At 45.5% G+C, this 20484-nt stretch overlaps 1 protein-coding gene across 5 annotated transcripts in view; it reads right to left on the reverse strand.

The window, feature by feature from the left end:
• Positions 1–20484, reverse strand: part of MEIS1 (Meis homeobox 1) — a 110616-nt gene that overhangs the window by 14122 nt on the left and 76010 nt on the right. For all 5 annotated transcript variants that reach the window (XM_056343381.1, XM_056343380.1, XM_056343379.1 and 2 more), the window contains exon 9: positions 9414–9490. In XM_056343381.1, the coding sequence (XP_056199356.1) occupies positions 9414–9490 (77 nt within the window). The remainder of the gene's footprint in view (positions 1–9413; positions 9491–20484) is intronic.

The raw sequence follows: 20484 nt of genomic DNA on the forward strand, positions 1-20484 counted from the left end.
AGTGAAGTAATTCATTTTGCTTATAATCCTGCTCCTGACAGCATTTTATTCAGGGCAGCAGAAAAGACATCCTCAGAAAACAATGCAAACAAAATACACAGGGCGAGGTCAGAGGAATGTCAAAGATAAAAAGAATTTTGTGAGATGGGATGCAGAAAGCTCAGGGATCAGCCCCCAGATGTTACAAACCACCTTTATAAGACAGGTGAGAAGTCAGCCATCTCTGGGATAAATCTGAATTAAAAAGGAGCAATAGCTACTGCCTTTATCATTAGCCAAAAAAGCCACAAGGACTACAGCACCTGGGCAGGGGGAGAAAATAACAACCCGTGAAACTGTTACATGACCTAGATTTTGCTGAAGAAGTGCGGAAGTAATATTTTTTTTCAGCAGCATCTGCTGCCGTTTCTTTTCTTTTTCCAAAAAAGTAAAAGAGAAGGCAGAAGCCTCGTTAGCGCTGATGCTGGCATCGCCAGCCATACATCATTTACACCGAAATCATTGCAGGGCAGGCAGGGCAAAACACACGCCCTCAAAAGCACGTCCTCACCCTCCGCCTCTGGCTGTGTTTCATTTTTGAGAAGAGAAAATTGCTTTAGCCAAGAAGGAGGCAACATCTGCCCCGTTTTTAATATTTCAAGCTGACTTTTTAACCAGACGGTTTGTTTTATGCAGGTGCAGCCCGGAGCGAGTGCCTGATGTAAGTGCGAGAGAGGGTCTCTGAGGGCACCTTCCTCCGCCTGCTGGTGTTTCAGTTTGCAAGGGTTAATAGCTCTACACCAATCTCAGCAACTGTTGACACAAAATAGGTGGAGATCAGGTCTGTGCAAGCACAAAATACCAGAAAGGCAAACTATATGTAAACACACTTCAGATAGCTATGACAAGAATAGACCAAAACCTGACTTGCAAAGCAGTGACAAACCATTACTCTCCCCTTCCCCCCTTTTTTTTTTTAGGTGTGTTGAGGGTACGTATTTTTATTTCATTAATTTTTTTTTTATATTGAGGGTATTTTTCCTGACAGAAGCATCTCTTGCACTAAAAAGAAACCAAGCCCCGAGAACTGTATTTGCAGAAGATGGTGCAGAGTACTCCCCTTGCTTACAAAGCAGCATTTCCACAATACAATAGCAACCTGGATGGGTTTTTTTAAAGCCAAACTCTTGTTTTGAGACAGTGCACACCTGAATCTCAGCCTTTTTAAACAAAAAGTAGCAAACAAAGCCTTCTGACCCCTGATCCTGCAGAGCAAAGCTAGGGCAGGAGTGGAGAAAAGAGCAAGGGGCGAATGTTTGCACAATGCTGTTTCATCTTATTTCCCTGACACCTGACAGCACATTCGTTACAGAATATTAATGCACTGACAAAAAAAAGTTTGTCAGGTACAAAAATACCCCAGAAGAGGATGGAAGGCCTGAGGAACTGAGGGAAAACGGGGGGGGGGCGTTGGCTGCGTATTAACTGCTCAAGCGCTGAGCACCTTGTGTTAGTCGAGACTACTGGCAGGTAAACCCTGTTTGCATCACGCGATGCTCTGCAGTGGGAACCAACCTTTCTCCCTCAAAAAAGCATCTGTGTGAATAAAGTAACACCAGTTATTCTATTTGCTCAGTGCTCAGGACGCCACTAATTAGTCTGTTAGTTTGTGCAAAACGATTCCGCATTTGAAATAAATGGTGTTTCCTCTGCTGGCTTTCCCCAGCCCAAATCTGGGGGCTGCCGGAGTGATGGTTAGGGGAAATATCCTCCCCTGGCACTTGTGGGCAGGGTGAGCCCTGCTTTGGGGCAGTTTGGGATGCAAGGAGACTGCTGAGGCTGGACTGAGCAAGAAACCCAGGGTCTATGGGCTCTCCAGGGCGAAAGCCCTTCCTATGCTCCACTTGAAGTCATAGAATCATTGAATGGTTTGGGTTGGAAGGGACCTTAAAAGACCATCTAGCTCCAACCCCCTGCCCTGGGCAGGGACACCTCCCCCCAGCCCAGGCTGCTCCCAGCCCCATCCAACCGGGCCTTGGACACTGCCAGGGATGGGGCACCCACAGCTGCTCTGGGCAGCCTGTGCCAGCTCCCTGCCACCCTCACAGTGAAGACTTTCTTCCTGATACCTGATGTAAATTGACCCTCTTTCAGCTTAAGAGCCCCAGAAGCCAAGGGGAGCCCTTCCCCCAAACCCCTCTTCATCCACCTCCTCCGAGCCCCTGCCCTTTTTGGAAATCTGCGTGTGTTCCGTGCCAAGCTGCATCGCCACCTTCGTCCCGCATGCTGAAACCAAACCCCGCACGTTTACATCACCGCGCTGCATTTTTAAATGGATTTACCGAACGAAAAAAAATACCACCCTAAAATCCAGTGATACGATGGCACCTGATGGCTCTAGATTCACAACTCTTCCTCCTGTAAGCTATTTGCTCAGCTTTTCTAATAATACCTTGGCTGCCTGGCAGCTCTCCAGGGCTGTCTAAAGCAATATGCAAGCTAAACATTTTTTCATCTGATTTCAATATTTTCTTATGAGTAACTATACAGGATTTTACCTAGTGAGTATTCCTGATTGCTGTAATTTAAGAACAGAGAAATAGACTACAGATGTAATATTATTATTACAATTGGCATTCAAGGTGAAAGGCATAACAATTAGCTAAGACTTAGTGAAAACATAAATGTAAAAATCTGCCTGAAAAGCTCGGCACATGGTACATTTAGAACAGCTAATTTACCACACATATTCTGAATTGCTCAAACGGTGCAACAGTTCACCAAGCAAGATCCTTTTTTTAATAGTTTTCCTGGGGTTTTGTGGGGTTTTTTGGGGGCGTGTGATTTTCATGTTGCAAACACCTACTGTCTTATTTTACTCTGGAATAACAAACAATATGTATTCGTTAAACTTGAAGCATATATTCTTTCTTATTTCTATTTTCTCCTGCTCTCGCATGGCTTCCCCATTAACAAAACTGTGTTTAAATAACACCTGCACACGTATTCTTGAATCACATAGAGAAGAAAAGTAAATAGTTTCCAAAATCTGAGGGTTAAGTTTGTATTACCGAAGTTGAGAGGATAATTTGTGAATGTTTTAACATTTACAAGTAAATAAGTACTTGTATTTACTGTATCTGATTACTGAGAAAAGTATTTGTTATGTTCTTACACAGATTCAAATTGCATCTTGACCTTTTCTCTTTTAATCTGTTTACTGCAACAAAAGCAGTAATAGATACATCTGAAAACAAGCCTGTATTTTCCTCGCCTAGGACTACAAATCCCTGCACGCGACGTGCTCTGCAAAGTGGCAAACCGAGTATCTGGCTGCTTTATTGTAGCCCGTGCTTTGGTAGGCAGCGGGGGTAAAAACCCACCCCCTGCATATAGGACCAGCACCTGCTTTTGCTGTGCTCCCTCCCCCACTTACACCCTAAAAATAGTGCTGAAGTGGGACTGAAGTGGTGCAGTGGTCATGTGCTGGCCTTCTGCATGGGGTGAGGATCGCCCTCAGCAAAGGAACTGAGCGAAGGTGATGCTGACACTTAACGCCCAGCCCCACGAAGGAACCTTCCATCCCCTCCAAGGGGCTGATGTGGGGCTCAGCACACAGGAATCACCACACAACAACATCACTTGGATTTGGGGGAGAGTGGGGTGTGCTTTAGATGCACCAAATCCCAGGCATGCTACGATAAGAGAATCACAGGAAAACAGGGCCCTGGGACTGTTTTTCCAAGAGGTGGCAGGGTGGAGAACCACACAGCCGCTCCTCCTCCCCCTGCGCCTCTGCAGAGGGGTGGGCAGGGGCTTTCTGCATCTGCCCCATCTGCATCCCCCCAACCGCTCCAGCAGCATCCCCTCACCTGCGCCCCTCCATCTGCCCCATCAGCATCTGTCCCCATCTGCATCCCTCCATCTGCATGTCCCATCTGCCCCATCAGCAGCTCCCCCCGTGCCCCCCATCCGTACCCTCCCCACCTGCCCCGTCTGCTCCACCTGTAACCCCGCCATCTGCAAGCCAGGCCAGGCAGGACCGGGAGCAGATGGGAAGGACCCCCTGGCTGGGTGCTGGGGAGCTATCCCCCAGGAGGAGTACAAAATCCTCCCATCCCCGCTGTGCCACCCTGCCTGCCTGTCCTGTGGCACGGAGCTTCATCCCCTGCCCCGTGCACTTCCCGCAGCAAAGCTCCACCACCACCCTCAGCCACGAGCAAAGAGACAGGAGAAAATGTCCTGCTGGAGGGGAATTGTGATGGGGCTGAAAGAGTAATAAAGAATTTCTGCGTGTCTATGTCCTGGCTGTGCCAGGTACAGCAGGGTGGTCTGCTCTTCCTATGGCAAACCCATCACACTCATCACCTGGCTGGTCTTGGAGCCCTTTTAAAATTTCTTTTTTATAAAGGTTCAGCAACAATAACTTCAGCTGTCTCCAAGAAAAATATTAAGGAAATGTATATTATTCGATGTTTTTTTCCCATGTGTTTGGTTGGGGGTTGTTGGTTTTTGGGGTTTTTTTTGAAAGCCTAGGAAATTATACACAAAGTTGAAATTTAAAGAGGCCAAGGTCATAAAATCAAGAACTCAAGAGTTAGGAAACTGTATTATTAGAGCTGCTTGCGCCCTATTCTTTAATCTCCTTTATATGCCACAGCTCCATTACCAGCTCATGGCACAAATTCCAATAGGGCCCAGTGCCTCAGCCACCCCAGTGACGACCCGTCTGTTTTAACAACAGGCTAGTCTCTATAATGTAGAAAATTTGATTTCTACAGGAAATAAACTTAATCAAAGTTGAACAAATAATGCAGCAAGCAGCAAGAAAAGCAAAGCAGTCCTGGTTGAAGCAGCTGAACACTGCACTGGAGAAGAGGATTCAGCTCTGATGCTGCCTTGGGCGCTTCGGGAACTGCCGAGTAAACCATCAAGCCCAAACTTTTCACCAGCAGTGACCGATCTCCACATCTTTCCTCCATACCCAGCGCTGAGGGCTGGCAATGTAAGACACTGAGACACTCCAAACCTGGAGCTTCCACTGAAACTTGGGAGTTTTGGTGGTCGTCAGACCTTAAATGTGGGTAATGCTGTCGTTTCGAGTCATCCCACCGTCCCAGACCAACCCACCACCAGTGGCTGTGGTGGACCTGGACTCTCCCGAGCCTCACTCATCACCTGTGAACCAGCACAACGCTACTCTCTCGCTGCAAAGTAACTGCAAAAGCATCAGGCAGACCCACAACCCCAGATGCACACAGGCAAGCAGAGGTCAGGGGAGGACTTGGGTATTTCAGCCGCCAGCGCCATAGGAAAGCCCAGCAGTAATTATTAATTCCATCTTCAAGCACGCTTTGAATACAGCTCAACAAACGAGGCACTGAAGAATGAGGGTAAGATAAAATATTGACTAGCTGCTCCATCATTGTCTGGTCCATGCCCTAGATAGCACAAGGGTATTTTGGAAAAAGCAGAATGGAAACATCTAATAAAAGGCTGGAGCTTTAAAGATATGAATTTTCAAACTTTTTTTTTTTTTTATAAAAAAGATCATTTTAATGCAGTTGTACGGAACTCTGCTTAAAGAGAGTCACATATAGATATGCACATAGAGGGAAGTTATACAGGCACATTATTCTACAAATATACAGACATTTATCTGTGTGTACCTAGACTTTCCTAAAACATAAACAAGCATCTGACACATAATGCAGCCCCTGATGAGAATTGCTCTCTTTTCTCCGTAGAGTACCAGCAGTAATTATTTACCATTAGTTCTTAATGGGAAGAGGTTCAGCTGGGGATGTAGTAAACAAGAAAACTGTATAGATTGTTCAATATAGCCTGGCTGGCTCTCAGCTGAGGTACGAAGTGATTGGATCGCACCTCCTGGATATTTCAATCCCTGTTTTCATCACCAGGGAAAAGCACCTTATTAACCTGGACTTGGTCTGGTCCCTTCCACGTCCATATAAGCAACACTGTCAAGACCATACAAGCATCCCTCCTAAGTTCACGTTCCCATGCTTCCAACCCTGAGCTGCTGAGGGGCTCAATGACTAGCGAGGCACAGGGACCTCACAGGTTCGTTTAGACCAACCACACCTTGAATTCTGCTACCTTTCTACCTGCCATCTTTTTTTTAGAATTTTTTTTTTAATGATTTTTTTTTTTCAGCAGGGAATGGGCTCTCTCTTCCCACAACCGCCTGTGACAAAAGGACGGTCCTAAAAGGAAATGCTGGTGATTCCCAAGCAAAATCATCGCACATGGGGAAAAAAGAAAAAAAAAAAGGGGGGGGGGGGGGGGGGCGGGGAGAAAAATCCTCCGTGAGGATTGTTTCATTAGTTTAAAAAAATAAAAACTACCCAAGGAAAAGGGTCGAGTTAAAACTGTGGTATTTTTAAAGACATGCCCTACCACAGATCCATTTTCTGGCACGTCTCACATCATCACCCCATTCCTGTGACTCCTCCACCATCAATGGGAGTTGTGTGCATCAGCCCGGGGAGCCCGAACACCGGGCAGGCTGCATGTGAAAAGCACCATTTTTTTCATTATGGCAGAGGACCGAAGTATGCAACTAGCACATACGGTAAAGGCATTCAAAATATGACAAAAAAAATTGTTCAAATGCTTTCAATCTGCAGAAAACAAATGCTCTCTTCACTGGCTGCTCTGTGGCAAACTTCTAATTCCATCCAGAAAATCCAGCATTCCCAGTCTGGGCTAACGACCATGCTACCAGACATGAGTTTATGTTTTTCATGCACATTTCATGTATTCCCACATGCTGTGTTGCTGCCAATAATTTATGACTGATCTGCACCCAGCCTGCCCTTCAGCATTTTATTTAATCTCTGCAACAGTGATTTACAATGACTCATCATTAATACAAAAATGTACATGTGTGTTAACAAGTTTGGAAGAATCTAAGGAGGAAGGCAAAATTTTTTGCAAGTCGTGGCTGAATGACTTATGAGCCCGCTGAATTAAGGCAAAGCTCACCAGAAACGAGTTGTTAGCTCTTCCCTGCAGCAAACAATCTAGGCCAGAAGAGTTTCTTCTCCTGCAGACTGCCTTAGAAGAAAAGGGATTCCGCAAAAGGCTGGGGGAGGGCTGCCCCACAGCCCCCAGTATTTGGGATTTGGTCACCCCGTGGCTGGATGTTTCCCCAGGACGCGCGTGTCTGTGCGCAACCCGCACGCTCGGCTGCAGCCGCCTGGTTTCTCAGCATCCATCACAAAAAGCAGGGGCTGAGCTACCACATCTTGGCATCTCTGCCCACCACCCGTGATTGAAGCGAGCTGCCACTGTCTCTACAGTGTTAAATCTTCATGCGGCTGGGGAGGGAAGGGGGATTGCCTCAATAATTTATACAATTGTAACACTACGGCAGAATTACCAAACGAGCTCAAGCAGAGGAAGCCTGCCCTACATCCACAAGACTTCACTTATAATGTATTTTGACCGGCTTTTTTTTCGTTGCACATAAGGAACGTATAAAAACACATCTGACACCATGCCAAAGTGAAAACTCCTCAAATCTGAGCCAAGACGGGTACTGAAAAACACCCCGAGAAGTCACTCGGGGAGAAATTCCACCAGCTTTAGTTCAAAGCATCCCACGTCCATCATCCCGACAAACGTCTTTGGTGGAGCATCCTCAGCCGACGTGCCTGCGGGTGCCAAACCCTACGCTCCCGAGCCCCTCTGGAGCAGCACACACTTGCTCCAGGTTAAAAAAGACCCCTGACCAACACACGGAGCTTCTCAACTGGCCAAAGTGCCTATCTGAAGGACAGCCACATCCCCCAGGGGATCGCCTGGGTGAAGGCTGGAGGACGTAAAGCTGAAGGAAACAGTCATTTCTTCTGGCTGAGCCAAAATACTGTGGGTTACATTTCCTACTAACACATATTTTATGTTTAGTGCCTTTTATTCCTCCATTTTAAAGTAAGTATCTCGGAAGCATACTTCACACCCACTAAGTATTTGGTATTTTCCTTTATTCAGTGTCTTAAAGGGCTGCAAAAAATTGATCTCCCAGGGCTGCTGTGGGGTCACAGAAATTGATAACCCTTACAAGCTATGCTTATGTGAGCCTGCCTGCGTCTCCCAGATAGTGCACTTTGTAAATTAATCCTCCAAAGGCAAATATATTGTAAGTAGCTTGTTATCTCTAAAGTACTAAATTGAAGAATACATGGGATTATATTGACAGAAATTACATTTTCTGTAATGGGGTTTAATATATCTGAAATCTCTCCCATAGGCTCCTACTCCCTCAAAGAGAGGAGGGTTTGTTAATGTAGGTGCAATGGACATCAAGAGCAAATTTATTCACTAAAATGGATTAGGCCATGTAATCAGAGCTTCAGTAATATTAATCTCTGACACTTATTGTACGGGAAAAAAAATACTTTTGTCTGCAAACTGGCATTCCTCCCTCCCCTTTCCCCGGCAGGCTCGCTGTTTGCCTTGGCCATTTTCTGGGTATTACTTCAAAGAGGATAAGGTTTCCCCATCATAAACACTAATCTAAAAATATTAGGACAATTAATTAGATACACTCAGTTTTACAAGGTATTAGATTGCAATACACTTCAAATATGACACTTGTTCTGGGATAGTGGGAGAAACCTGCATTTTGATGCAGTAACAAAGGGCAATAAATCAGATTTTGGGGGTTTTTTATGGGGTTTGCTGTTGTGTTTTTATACTTCAGTCACCAGGAATTCTCACCGGTTGCCTTCTCCATGTCCCAGACGGTTAGCAACCCAAAATCCACTGCAGAAACACCACGGATCCCCCTTTCCTTCGAAGAAATCACTACCACAAACAGATCGGGGGCTCCAGCACCCCTTAGCTGCAGTAAGTAAGACCGCTCCACACCATACTTCAGCAGCAAACAGCCAGGCTGTCCTCAAAGTTTACCCAAACTTTCAAAACTGGACTTTTAAAACAAACTGGTAAAGAGGCAGAAGGATGTCAGTCAAAAAGACACACCCCCCCAACAACATTAAACCAAGCATGGCAGCATCCCAACGTAACCACACGCTCCACAGAGACGGCGCCCACCTGCCCCCTCCTTTCCACCCAACACCTAGAGCTCTTCCAAGCCCACCACCCTCCTCATGGATGTGGCTTCTAGGGCAGAAGACGCATCCACAGTCAGGAGGAGGACCGGTACCCAGATGGGAACACACCGAAACCTGCCCAAGCAACGGGAAAACACACACGGCTTCTTTTCCGCGGTAGCAAACCTCCTCATTCCCGTAACCGAAACTGCGCACCCGGCTACATCCCTTTTGCATCAATAAACTGCTGGGGGAGGGGGGGAGCAGAGAAGGGCGAGGTGTGTCCTCAAAAATGCAAAGCGTTAGCCGGAGGGTGCCAGCGGCCGCATAGAAACACTGAGGAAAATTACTTACCAATTGTTCACTTGAAGTATAGTGAGCCCTGTGTCTTGTGCCAACTGCTTTTTCTGTTCTTCTGAAGGGTAAGGGTGCTACAAGACACCAAAATAAATATAAACATTTAAAACAATGCTCTTTTTTTTTTGGCCTACTTTTTATCTTAAATTAAGAAAAAGAAGAAAAAAACCCAAGCAGAAGCGGGACATCTATTATTGAAAGGTGAAAATGCTGAGGTGTGTCACTCTTTTATAATTATTAATGGGCTACTACATCACTTAATTAATGGCAGTAAAAGACAAGCCAATTATAAAGATTAGTGAAGTGGAGAAATAACTGCTTAGGATACTGGCAGTACCTTGATACTCAAGAAGGATATTTGTTGCATTAGCTGAAAGTTTTTGCACTTGTCTCAAATGACCGATTAGAGTCAAATCACCTTCCCCCCCCCGCCCCCCCCCCCCCGCATTTCACAGAACAATAAAGAATGCGATAAAGCACTTCTCTGTAAAACTAAAACACACTGATGTTTTCTGAGATAGTGAAGACAAATCTTGCCAGTGCCCCAAAATAATTTGCAAATAAGATCAGCATCCTGAACATAAACAAACGCCCCGGTTTTGAACACAGGCCAACGCAAGGTCAATGATCAGCACATTTTTGCCTGACATTAACATAGCTGTGCTGCACTAATCCTAAGAGACAGAAAATAAATACTGGTTTAATTGAAGATAATGTTAAAATTCAATCATAAGTTAAGTTTCTTGTGAGAACTTGATTGCTTTCTCAGAAAATTTGCTTCTGCCTGAATACCGACTGCTTAATAAATCAACAGCAAAAAACACAGCCAAGTTTGAAATTTAGAAATGGCATTTCTGTTCTTTTCCTCCATGTAAAAAGGCAACAGCCAAATATTGCCAACGTAACAATTCCCAGGAAAAACCCTGTTTTGAGGGTCTGGCTTGGCTCCTGACCCAGACACCCAAGCCTCAGCACACATCATATTCAGACCTGGTCTGCTGCAAGGTACTTGGTAACATTTTCAATAAAGCTAATTTGATGTAACTGGTTAGACCTACCCCAACACCCCATTTAGCAGCTGGGTGTCACAAAGCATTTGCTGTTATACACCCATCCCCTTTTTTCCCCCCAAACATTCCCATACTCTTTGGACCTACTCTTTGGTGTAATATTACATGAGATGTAAGCTGAAACCTTGTAAAGCGTAAGAATTTAAAACCTCGTAAAATTCCACAATCTTATTGGTATCGTAACTATTTAGCAGATTTTATATATTCTTGTAAACAGCATAATCTGACATCTAATGGCAATGTCCCACGCCTGCATCACCTCGCTTTACCAAACAGCAATTTTTGTTGTAACACAGGCAACTTCCCTCGGCCCAGCACGCCTGTCTCAAAGCCCGTGGCCATCACCACCAAAAGATACAGGTTTTGCACCCCAGAATGGTGGGGAATTTCCCATTCTTTTAAAAATTCTGATTTCTTGACAGTAAGCCCACAGGTAACCTGTACACCTGTAAACTACCCTACAGTGTTTTCTGCATGCGCGTGAAAGAGCCCCAGAACTGTGAAGTAAAGACACGGGAGAGGGGAGGGGATTTGACTTCTTGTCTTTATGGGTAATTTGCATTTTGCACATGTGAAAATATAGCATGAATTTCATTGTCTGCCTTATATGCACGCGCATCAACAACAAACAGTGGTACTTGACTTATGTCCATCTATCCGAACATAACGTTTTGCTTCTCTTAAAACCAAAAAACCCTACAGAAATCATTTGTAACATTCTCATCTGTATAGTTTACTTCCCATTTCATTACTTTGCTATCAAGCGAGGAAAAAATTATTCTTTTTTTTTCTTATTTCACTTTGCCACCTTACATGTGATCTAATTTTAAGTAATTGAACAAACTGTGTCTAATTTCATGCAGCAAGCAATAATTACTAGACAGCCTCTAGCTATTGGAATTGAGAACTCTGTCTCCATTAAGCAATTTTCAATTGTTCTGGACTTTTTTCCAAATAGACAAGACTGGATAAAATTAGCCATCAGAATAATACAGTCACTGTAAAAATCATTGCTTTAAAAGTCCCAAACCCCAAACTCCTCAAACTGTGGTAGCTTTAGGGTCATCTGATTTTTATGGGTTTTTTTCTTCATATCCTAGCACAGCATAAACTTTTAATTTCATGATAAATCTGTAATTGCCATAATCACATGACAGCCTGGGACTTCATGTAGCTAATCCCTCTTAGCTAAAGGTTCACAATGCGGCAGGCTTTTAACTATGATTTGGTGTGGTTTAAAATAATCTTAAATGCTGGCTATCCTTATTATATAAGCTTTCTGTGGGTTGTACGAGTTGTTCCTTTGTAGGCTAAAAAAAAATAATAAAAAAAAAATGACTTGACAAAGAATCAGCATGCCACAGGCTAGGTTGCTATAAAAACATTCAAAGCCTTGTTGCATTCCCACCCACAGGGCTAGGAAGGCCTGTGCTACAGGCAAAGGCAGACATCACATTGCAACAGAGAGAAATGGGGAAACCCTGAGAACTGCCATTTTACGAAGAAATAGGAAATTCAGTCGAAACTGTTGCTTGTTGGTCTTTATTTCACCCGTGCAAGAACGACAGGTGCCTCCCAAAAGCTTTCTGATGGTTGTTTAAAGGGATAAAGACACAGGCGCGGAGATATGTGTATATGTATTTGCACATATATGTATATTATATTTGCATGTGTACGTAAAAAATATATATAACAATATATAAATATATGTAAACATATATAAATATATATAGAAGTCAAATGGTTTAGTTTTAGGTAAGCCTGTGAAGAGCAGGGACTTGGACTTGATGATCCTTATGGGTCCCTTCCAACTTCAGATACTCTACGATTCTATGAAACATCTAAATATATAGATATATGAATATATACGGAAGTGTGCGTCCAAAAAGACCGTGCTGACTCCGGTTGGCAAGTCCACCTCTCACTCTGGATCACTTTGGGATATCAAAGCAAATTGTACCACTGTTCAATAAACAGTGACTTGAGACCTTCACTTTGTTGTGTACATTAGCTCCTACCATTATCTCTTAAAAGCTTAATTATTTGCAAACCATTGATCAAGATGGGAATTGGAGAAAAGAGATGCTGGACCACCGGGAGAGCTGCAATGCATTAGGAGAGCAAACAGAATTACCTTTAGGTCTTATAATCAGAATTAACGATTGGGACCGTACGCGGGGCAGCGCGAGAGGCTGTAACGCTCTGGCTGGAGTGTTTTCCATTTGATCTGCATTAACACCTCCAGTGAAAGCCATAAAACGGTGATTACAGATGGAAAGGCTGACCCTCCTTCCCAGAACCAGCCCAGCCTGTGCATACTGGAAGACTACAGACAGGCTTTCTTGCCAAGGCCAAAGGAAAAGGGCAAATCCAAGGGGAAAAAAAAGTAGGAAGCAGGCAGGTTAAAAAAAAAAAAACAAACAAACAAAAAACCCCAAACAAAAAAAATAAACCCACCACATTTGAAAGAATAAGGCTGACAAGAGATAAGGACTCTGAATCTGGCTCCAGTATTTTCTGATCATGCCTGCTGCTGCTACAGCACTACAGAGCAGCATCCACCAAATGGTATGAGACCTAGCGCTTTTTCCCTTCCATAAATCTAGCGCTGAAATGCGGATTGTTTGGCACCATTAATGTGTTTTTGAGGCTCTGTGGTATTACTTTTAATAATGACTTAGTACAGAAAGTGATTGCTTAATAACACCATCAAAGTCTGCATGCAAATGAAAATTATCCCTGGGGGATTTGCCCAGGGTAGTATGAACAGTTAAGGAACATTTGAAAAGGTAAAAATAACTATGCAAAATATGAGTCAGAGCAGTCGTTTTAGCAGTAACAAAGAATTCAAAGTGACAGAGAGAAAAATGTAACTTTCCATCATATTCTCTCGTCACTGTTTTATGAATTGTATTTAGAAAGCAGCAGTCCTAATAAAAGCCCCTTTTTAAGGCAGCCGAGATCATTTTAGCAAAACAAACAATAAGACTTCTTTTTTTTTCTTACCACCTTTGACTACAGCCAATGGGTAAAGCCTCCAGCAGACACAGATGGAAAGCGTCCAAGTTTGTCTCTTAATGATACCCCTTGTCTGAACGAACTCCTTCCCTCAAACGTTCCACCCTGGGCTGCAAATGCTGGATGCCAGGACAGCGACAGACCTTATCTTATCTGTAACCCCGCTATCAGTAACACCCCCCTTCTCTCCGCCTTGCCCACCAGCGCATCATGATGGTGGCAGAAAAATAGGAAAATAATCCTGCTGGATGATGGGAGGCAAACCTGCTCCTTCCCAGCCCCAGGTTACACATTGCTCCTGGTGCCTGGGCACCAGCCCTGCCACAGCACAGGGGCAGGAGCCACCTCCAAGCAAAAGGTGGCACATTACGCTGTAAGGATGTCATGGCAAGCGTCCAGTGTCGCCCTTATCGCGGCAGCGCCGTCGCCTGGCTGCCCATGCTGGGAGAACCATTTCGGAAGTCCTTTCATCCCCTTCCTCCAGCCCTCTGCCTCCCCCAGAGCTCAGCGTAACACACCAAGGCGAGGTGACCTTGAGCTAAACTATGGTAGGTGGCGAAGAGAAACGGCCCCCTCCCCAAAACTCATGCCCTCAGGAGTGTCTATTACCCATCTTCTAACCTCAAAATAAAAAGAAAAAACCACAACGCTATCACTTCCTTGTTCCTGATGAGCCACCCAGCCTACACCTCACCTGGTCACCAGAATAAAGCCCGAGGTCCAGCCCTCCACGGATAAACTCACAGCGGTTTTATGCCGAACCCTAAATCCATGCTTTACCCAGAGATGTGGAGGGTTCGCTACGGCAGCGGTGCAGCGTTTGCATCCCTCCCCTGCCCCTCCCTCCCCCCGGCTTGCATTTGAACTCTTCACATTAGTGATCAAGTTGATCTACGAGAAATTCTCATTATTTTTTTTAATATCCATAATGCCTTCCTATTGTCTCTCAGCTTTATGAATTAGTTTTACTGTTGCAGTGAATGCTTTTTTTGTCCCCTGACTGCACATTATCAAAGGGACACTTTGTGCCTGCCATTTGCATCACAAAAGCGGGGCATGGTGTAGTCTAAGAACAGAGCCTGAATTTATAGCAGTCGAGTCCTGGATCCTCACACATGCCGGCCTCCGAAAGAATAACGGGAGTTCCTGCCTTTGCAAAGTAGCCCCAAAAAATGGCTGGATCGCTCTTCATGAAGCCACAGATCGCAACCTGCTTTCTTCCTCGGCCACCGGCGGATTTAGCGGGAGTGATAAAAGGTGGCGTTGAGCCCCCTCGCCTGTTCCGCAGGCTGCACCGATGGGTTTATAGACCGCTCCTGCAACCTGCTTTATATGCAGGCAAGGCTGTAAAAAGTTGCCAAGTCGAGGTGACCTGCTGGGGTAGGGTGGGCGGGAATCAACTCGGAAGCTGCAAACTCGATCCTGTTTATCCCACGGGACTGCCTTGCACGTTGGAGGAAACACTAAACACCGAAAGGGAAGCTGTTTTATTAGAAATGCATCTACGAGGCCGGGAGGTAAAAAGCCCGTGCAAAGTTTGCACAGCCTTTTCTTGGCTGAGAGCACTGAGTCAGCCTGATAATGCTGTTGAAGTGTGAGCGAGCTTTGGCATTTAAAACTCCTCGTTGCTTTTTCAGCGCAGCAAGAAAACGCGGTCCATATGACACGGTCATGCCGCAGACAAAGCCAGCCTTTTCCTCTTTCAAAAGAAAATATTTCTTCAACTTACTATAATAGTTTAATATCCCCGCAGTCAGATTTTTTTCATAGCATTACTGTTAATAAATCCTCCTGCTGCCAGAGCTATTGAACTGCAAACTATGAACGCAAAATCAACAGGCGTGCTCAGTCTTGTAACGTTAAAAATGCATCGAAGGATGCAATGTGACGAGATGCTGCATCCCTGCATCCCTCCAGTGAGGCCGGGCGCCGCCGCTCCATTGCTGCATCAGCCCATCCCTGGGAGCTGGGGCTCTGAGGCGCTGCCTAGCCCTGCCCTTACAAAAGGGTTTTGCAGGCTGCTTGGGCAGCCCTGCCAAAAAATAAAAGGTGAGGAAAGGAGGCAGAATCCCACTCTCCTGAGGCAAACACTGGGTGTAAAATACAGATCCAATAACCCAGGAGTTACAACATGGGGACACATGTTCACGGCGCAACCTGATTAAAGAGGACTTGGGTTTATATAAAAAACCAAATACCATCGGTTTTGCAGGCAGAGGGCTGAAAGAGATGTTTCATTTGTGAGGACTTAAGAGGAGGGGAAGAGTACTGGCAACAGCAACACTTTAATGAAGAAGTTATGCTGGGGGGGGGAGGGGAAATTGCTCTGTGCTTCTCTTTTTTTCCCCCGTTTGCCCTTTTGTAAATAATTTTCTTGCAAGAGTTGTCTGAGAACAAGTTTTGGCACTCGCTAACATAAATATCCTTTCCAAGGCTGATGGAGAGACATGGTATGGCTTGGGATGTGCTGCCAATACTTCTCTGGTGGCCCCATCAAATTACTCATAATGTGAGCGCTCATTAAGGAAAAGAAGTTCAGATCATCCCTTGCACAGGATATTACAGAAGTCAGAAAATGGAAAAACCTTTTAACTCATCTAATCCATCCCCTGGCTGCTACAATATTATTCCTTCCATACCATATATTATTACCCACTGCCTTTTCCAGTTGAGCTGCAGCTAGTCCAAGCAATGGTGCTTCTGCTATTTCCTTTTGGAGACACCCTGATAGACCTCAGTGTTTGGAGCTTACTCTGGCTCCTACCGCTTCCCAGCCTAAGCCGAGTCTCCGCAGACACTCCCACACCATCCCTGGGTAACTGAGTGGCACTGTTCCCGTCTGCAACATGCCTTTAGCACCTGTCTGCGTGTGCATGCAGAAACACACGCACAGTGCTTGCACATGCAGGACAACTTCTCTTGAAGCACTGCAGAAGGATGTTTTGCTCTAGCATCAAGATTATCTGTGCTCATGTGACACGAGCGATGCGCATTCCCATCCTCTGCCCTGTCTATTACTATTACTATTACTATACTATTACCATTACCATCACCATTACTTACGATTACTTACTATTACTACTGCTACTGCTATTGCTATTACTATTACTATTATTACTACTATTGTTATTATTCTTTTGTCTTGCCACAGCCTCAAAGTAACAAAGGGCAAGGTAATTAAAAGAAAAATGGCATCCAAAAGATCAGCGAAGCGCTCTTCAGCGCAGCACACGGCCGAAACAATGAAATATCACATCCCAGCGACACGGAAGGAACCCAGGAAATGCATCAGCCGACTTGCAACCACGTTACAGCTAAAATGCACATTCCTGACCGCCGGCTCTGCAGCGAGGCCAGCACCTTTCCCGGGCGGTCGTGGGCTGGCAGGTAGCTGAACCCCAGCCTTTCCTGGGTGAGCGGCTTTGGGGAAGGAGGAAAAAACATCCCTGTCCCCGGCACACTAAAGGAAATCCTGAGTACCTGATAACCCTGTAAAAGTGCTTGCTGTTGTTTTTAGGGCTGGCCTAAGACAGATTAGCCCAGGTAAGTATCTCGGAGGCAGCAGCCTTTTCTCAGCAGTAAGTCACTGCCCTTATCTACCTCAGATGACTTTCTAAACAGGCGGGCTTGGGAGCAGCTCAGCAATCGCTGGGGAACACTGGCGCTGGCGGTTGTAATCCCACAGAGCTAAGCTGAAAGCTCTCATTTGTGCTTTCTGCTCCCCCTCTCAGGTGCCTGGGGTCCCTCGGGAGCCCCGTCTGTGAGCAGGGGATAGAAGCTCCCCCACAGCACCCAGGGTGACGGCGGGGGGGTGGTGCTGTATGCAGCCAGGTCCCTGATGCCAGCCGCAGGCTTTAGGAGAGAGCGGGAGCTTTAGGCAGGTTTCCTGGGGTGGCAGCACCCTTGGGAGCAGCCACCAAGCCATTTGGGAAGCGTCCTGTCACAAGCCTGGCCACCTTTTCTCACGAAGGGACCAAGCAAGTCATGCGAAGAGAGTTCAAGGCAACCGCCGTGTCGAGATGCCAACCTTCAGCGCCAAGATGAGACGGGTTTTTACATTTGAGCATTTTCTATTTGGAAAAAAAAAACCCACCCAAAACAAAACACACCACTGAGGAAGGAAATGAAAAGATAAAGCTGCTATTTTGCAACGCCGCTTTGTTGGCATGGAAAGTCCTTGAACAGATGCCCCGTCCACCATTAAATATTCACAACATATCCTTGTAAAAGAATAAAGCCCACTCAACTTATAAGCAAAACCACAATGTGTTCTTCATAAAAAAATAAAAAAAAAAGGCGCATTTACAGATCTGGGAGAGGGGGTGTGGAAAAACATGAGGAGGGGAAAGAAAAAAAACCTAAAAAACCCAAGCCAGCAGAACACCGCCACTCTCTGAAGAAGCAAAGACTCTTGGAAGTAGTGAGCATTCTCTGGCGTTAATTTTCCCACTTAAATTACAGTGATGCTGTAGCCTCATCTCATTAGAGATCATTGTCCCCAGTAGACAGTTGTGTTTATGGGGGATTCTTGCTGTTCCACACCTGCTGCTCAGGTTGCTACGTGATAAAGCCTGCATACAAACAGCAGTCTTGAGGTTGCTGGACTGCAACTGATGAGCCCAGGCTAATTCAGGGGTGATTATGTAGTTTACTGGACCACTAAACCTCTTTAAGCTTGTAATTACTGCCTATTTGAGTAAAGAACATTCAAAAGCAATTCACTGCATCATGCCTGCCACAGCTGGAAGCAGGCTGCCAGCAGTCTGTGGGGACATTAAAATCTACAGGGACGGGGATTTGAGCACAGCTCGTAGGCATTGACAGCGGCGGCAGCCAAGTGCGTTCACATTCCAGCTCACCTTTTCTGACCAGGCATACTATTAAAGGTGCCATGAAAACTATAGAAAAGCAATAAAGATGACAAATAATGGGGCATAATTGAAAGAAATGCATTTTAATGACTCTCCCCCTGTTACCTCTCCCCTTATATTGGCTAAAAAAAAAAAAAATTAAAAAAAATCAAGCCTTTTTGTCATGACAAGGGAAGGGAAAGAAAAAGCCTTTTGCAAAAGGGGAAACATGCTGCATCGCTGTGTGTCTGTTTTGAAGTCTGTTTTGAAGCTGGGGGCTTTCCTCCTGTTTTGGAGCTTTGGAAGGAATAAGTTCACTCGTAAAGTGAACGCAGAGTAAGTCTTGCTACATATTCAGCAGCAAGGCCGATGCAGAGGCACCTTAATCACTGAATCTTCATTAAATCCTCCAGGAAAGCCTCCAAGAGCAGCTGCAGACCTGGAGCAGGTACCACCCCCTGTCACGGCTGCATCACTTGCGAGCACCGAGGGATGCCCCGACCCAGCACCCTGCGGCACAGCCTGCACGGCTCCCTGCTCGCGAGGTGGGGGGCTCGTTTGTAATAAATACACATCCCCCTGATCCTATCTGCCTTTAGAGTTTGGAACCACTCGAGCTCTCCTTTTCAAGCCTGCCTCTGCCGCTCTCAATGAGCAGGAAGTTATTAAAAAAGGCGCCTTGTTTTTTTGCATAATTAGCAGCCTTTGGGAGCGGGGTCCGACGGGAAGAAGGGCAGAGCAAATGGGACCTGCGACACCGGCAGCCAGCTGGTAACGGGGATTTTTACAAGCAAGTAAATGAAAATCCGGAGAGGATTGCTCCGGAGAAAGGGAAGCCACCGATGTCACTGCCGAGCCCCGCCACCACGCTGGCTTCCCCGGGAGCTCCGAGGAGGTGGCTCCGGCTGCAGGGAGCCCTCCCTTCCCCCCGCCACCCCACAACCGTCCCCTGCCATTATACAGCCATGTGTGAGGTCCGCCTTGATGGGCCTAACGAGCTGCCCTACTACCTAACGGCACGGGACATACTCTGAAGCCTGGCAGGGCGCTTGGAGATCCAGAATTCATCAGCATTGTTTCCCTGCCCTGCTGACAACTGCCACGGCTGCCCGGGAGAATGGGGTGCAGGGAACAGCAGAAATAAACGGGGGAAATAAAATCAACTGTTATTGTTGACACAATTAACCCTGGGCTGAAGTAAATTTAAGAGATGGGGCCTCTTTCCTCATGTAATAAATTGCCTTGTTTTCAAAGACGTGGACATCCCATCTGCAGTATTAATCTCACTAGATATCTAGAGAGGGAAAGGGGGGAAAAAAAAAAACCCGTACATGCATGAGCATGCCGCTGTTAACAAACACCAGCTTTTAAAGAGAATATAAAAGCATTCGGGAAGTTTATTCTTAAAAAGCATGTAAATTCCCAGCCACAACAATCCTCCAACTAACCCCATCCAAGCTCCAAAGAGCCATGGGCTTATATGTTATCCAGTCATCACTCTTATTAATATTCATTAGGCAGGTCTACTTGCATTTTCATAAGCTGCGAAGGTGGCAAAAGAAACAATCAGAATTCTTTAACACACGGGCATTATCAATTCAACATCTGCCAAAGAGGAGCGCATACGGATCTGAGGTTGAAATTCAAATGCAATTTACCTGAGCTGGAGCGGGGCTCTGCTTCCCACCACCAAGCAAGCGATTCCAGGGGCTCGCCTTTTAGCCATCCCAGTTTTTACATCCCCCTACCTTCACTCTCCATTATTTTTACCTTTAAAACGAGAGTCCCTCATAAATTACCTTCTTTGTTCCTTAGCTCTAGTGAGTTCCTTTCTGCTAAAATAGCCCAAGTTCAGCGAGATCACATATATGAATAATACAGCCAAGTTTTAACTTGGTCAACTTGACTAAGCAATTCTGCTTTCTGACTAGAGAATTCATTTATCCACACCCATTTAGCGCGCCAAATCCCTTTGACTGGCTTCAGGGTGCAGACCCAAGCAGAAATACAGACTTTCTGACCAGCCGGGGCTAAAAATCAACTCCAAGAGATGAATTAAGAAGACTCCAAAAGAAAACGAGTGCTCTAATTAATTATTTACCCTACTTCGCAAAGGAACCCAGCTGATAA

This window comes from Falco biarmicus, chromosome 6 (genome assembly GCF_023638135.1).
Source record: "Falco biarmicus isolate bFalBia1 chromosome 6, bFalBia1.pri, whole genome shotgun sequence".
NCBI lineage: Eukaryota > Metazoa > Chordata > Aves > Falconiformes > Falconidae > Falco > Falco biarmicus.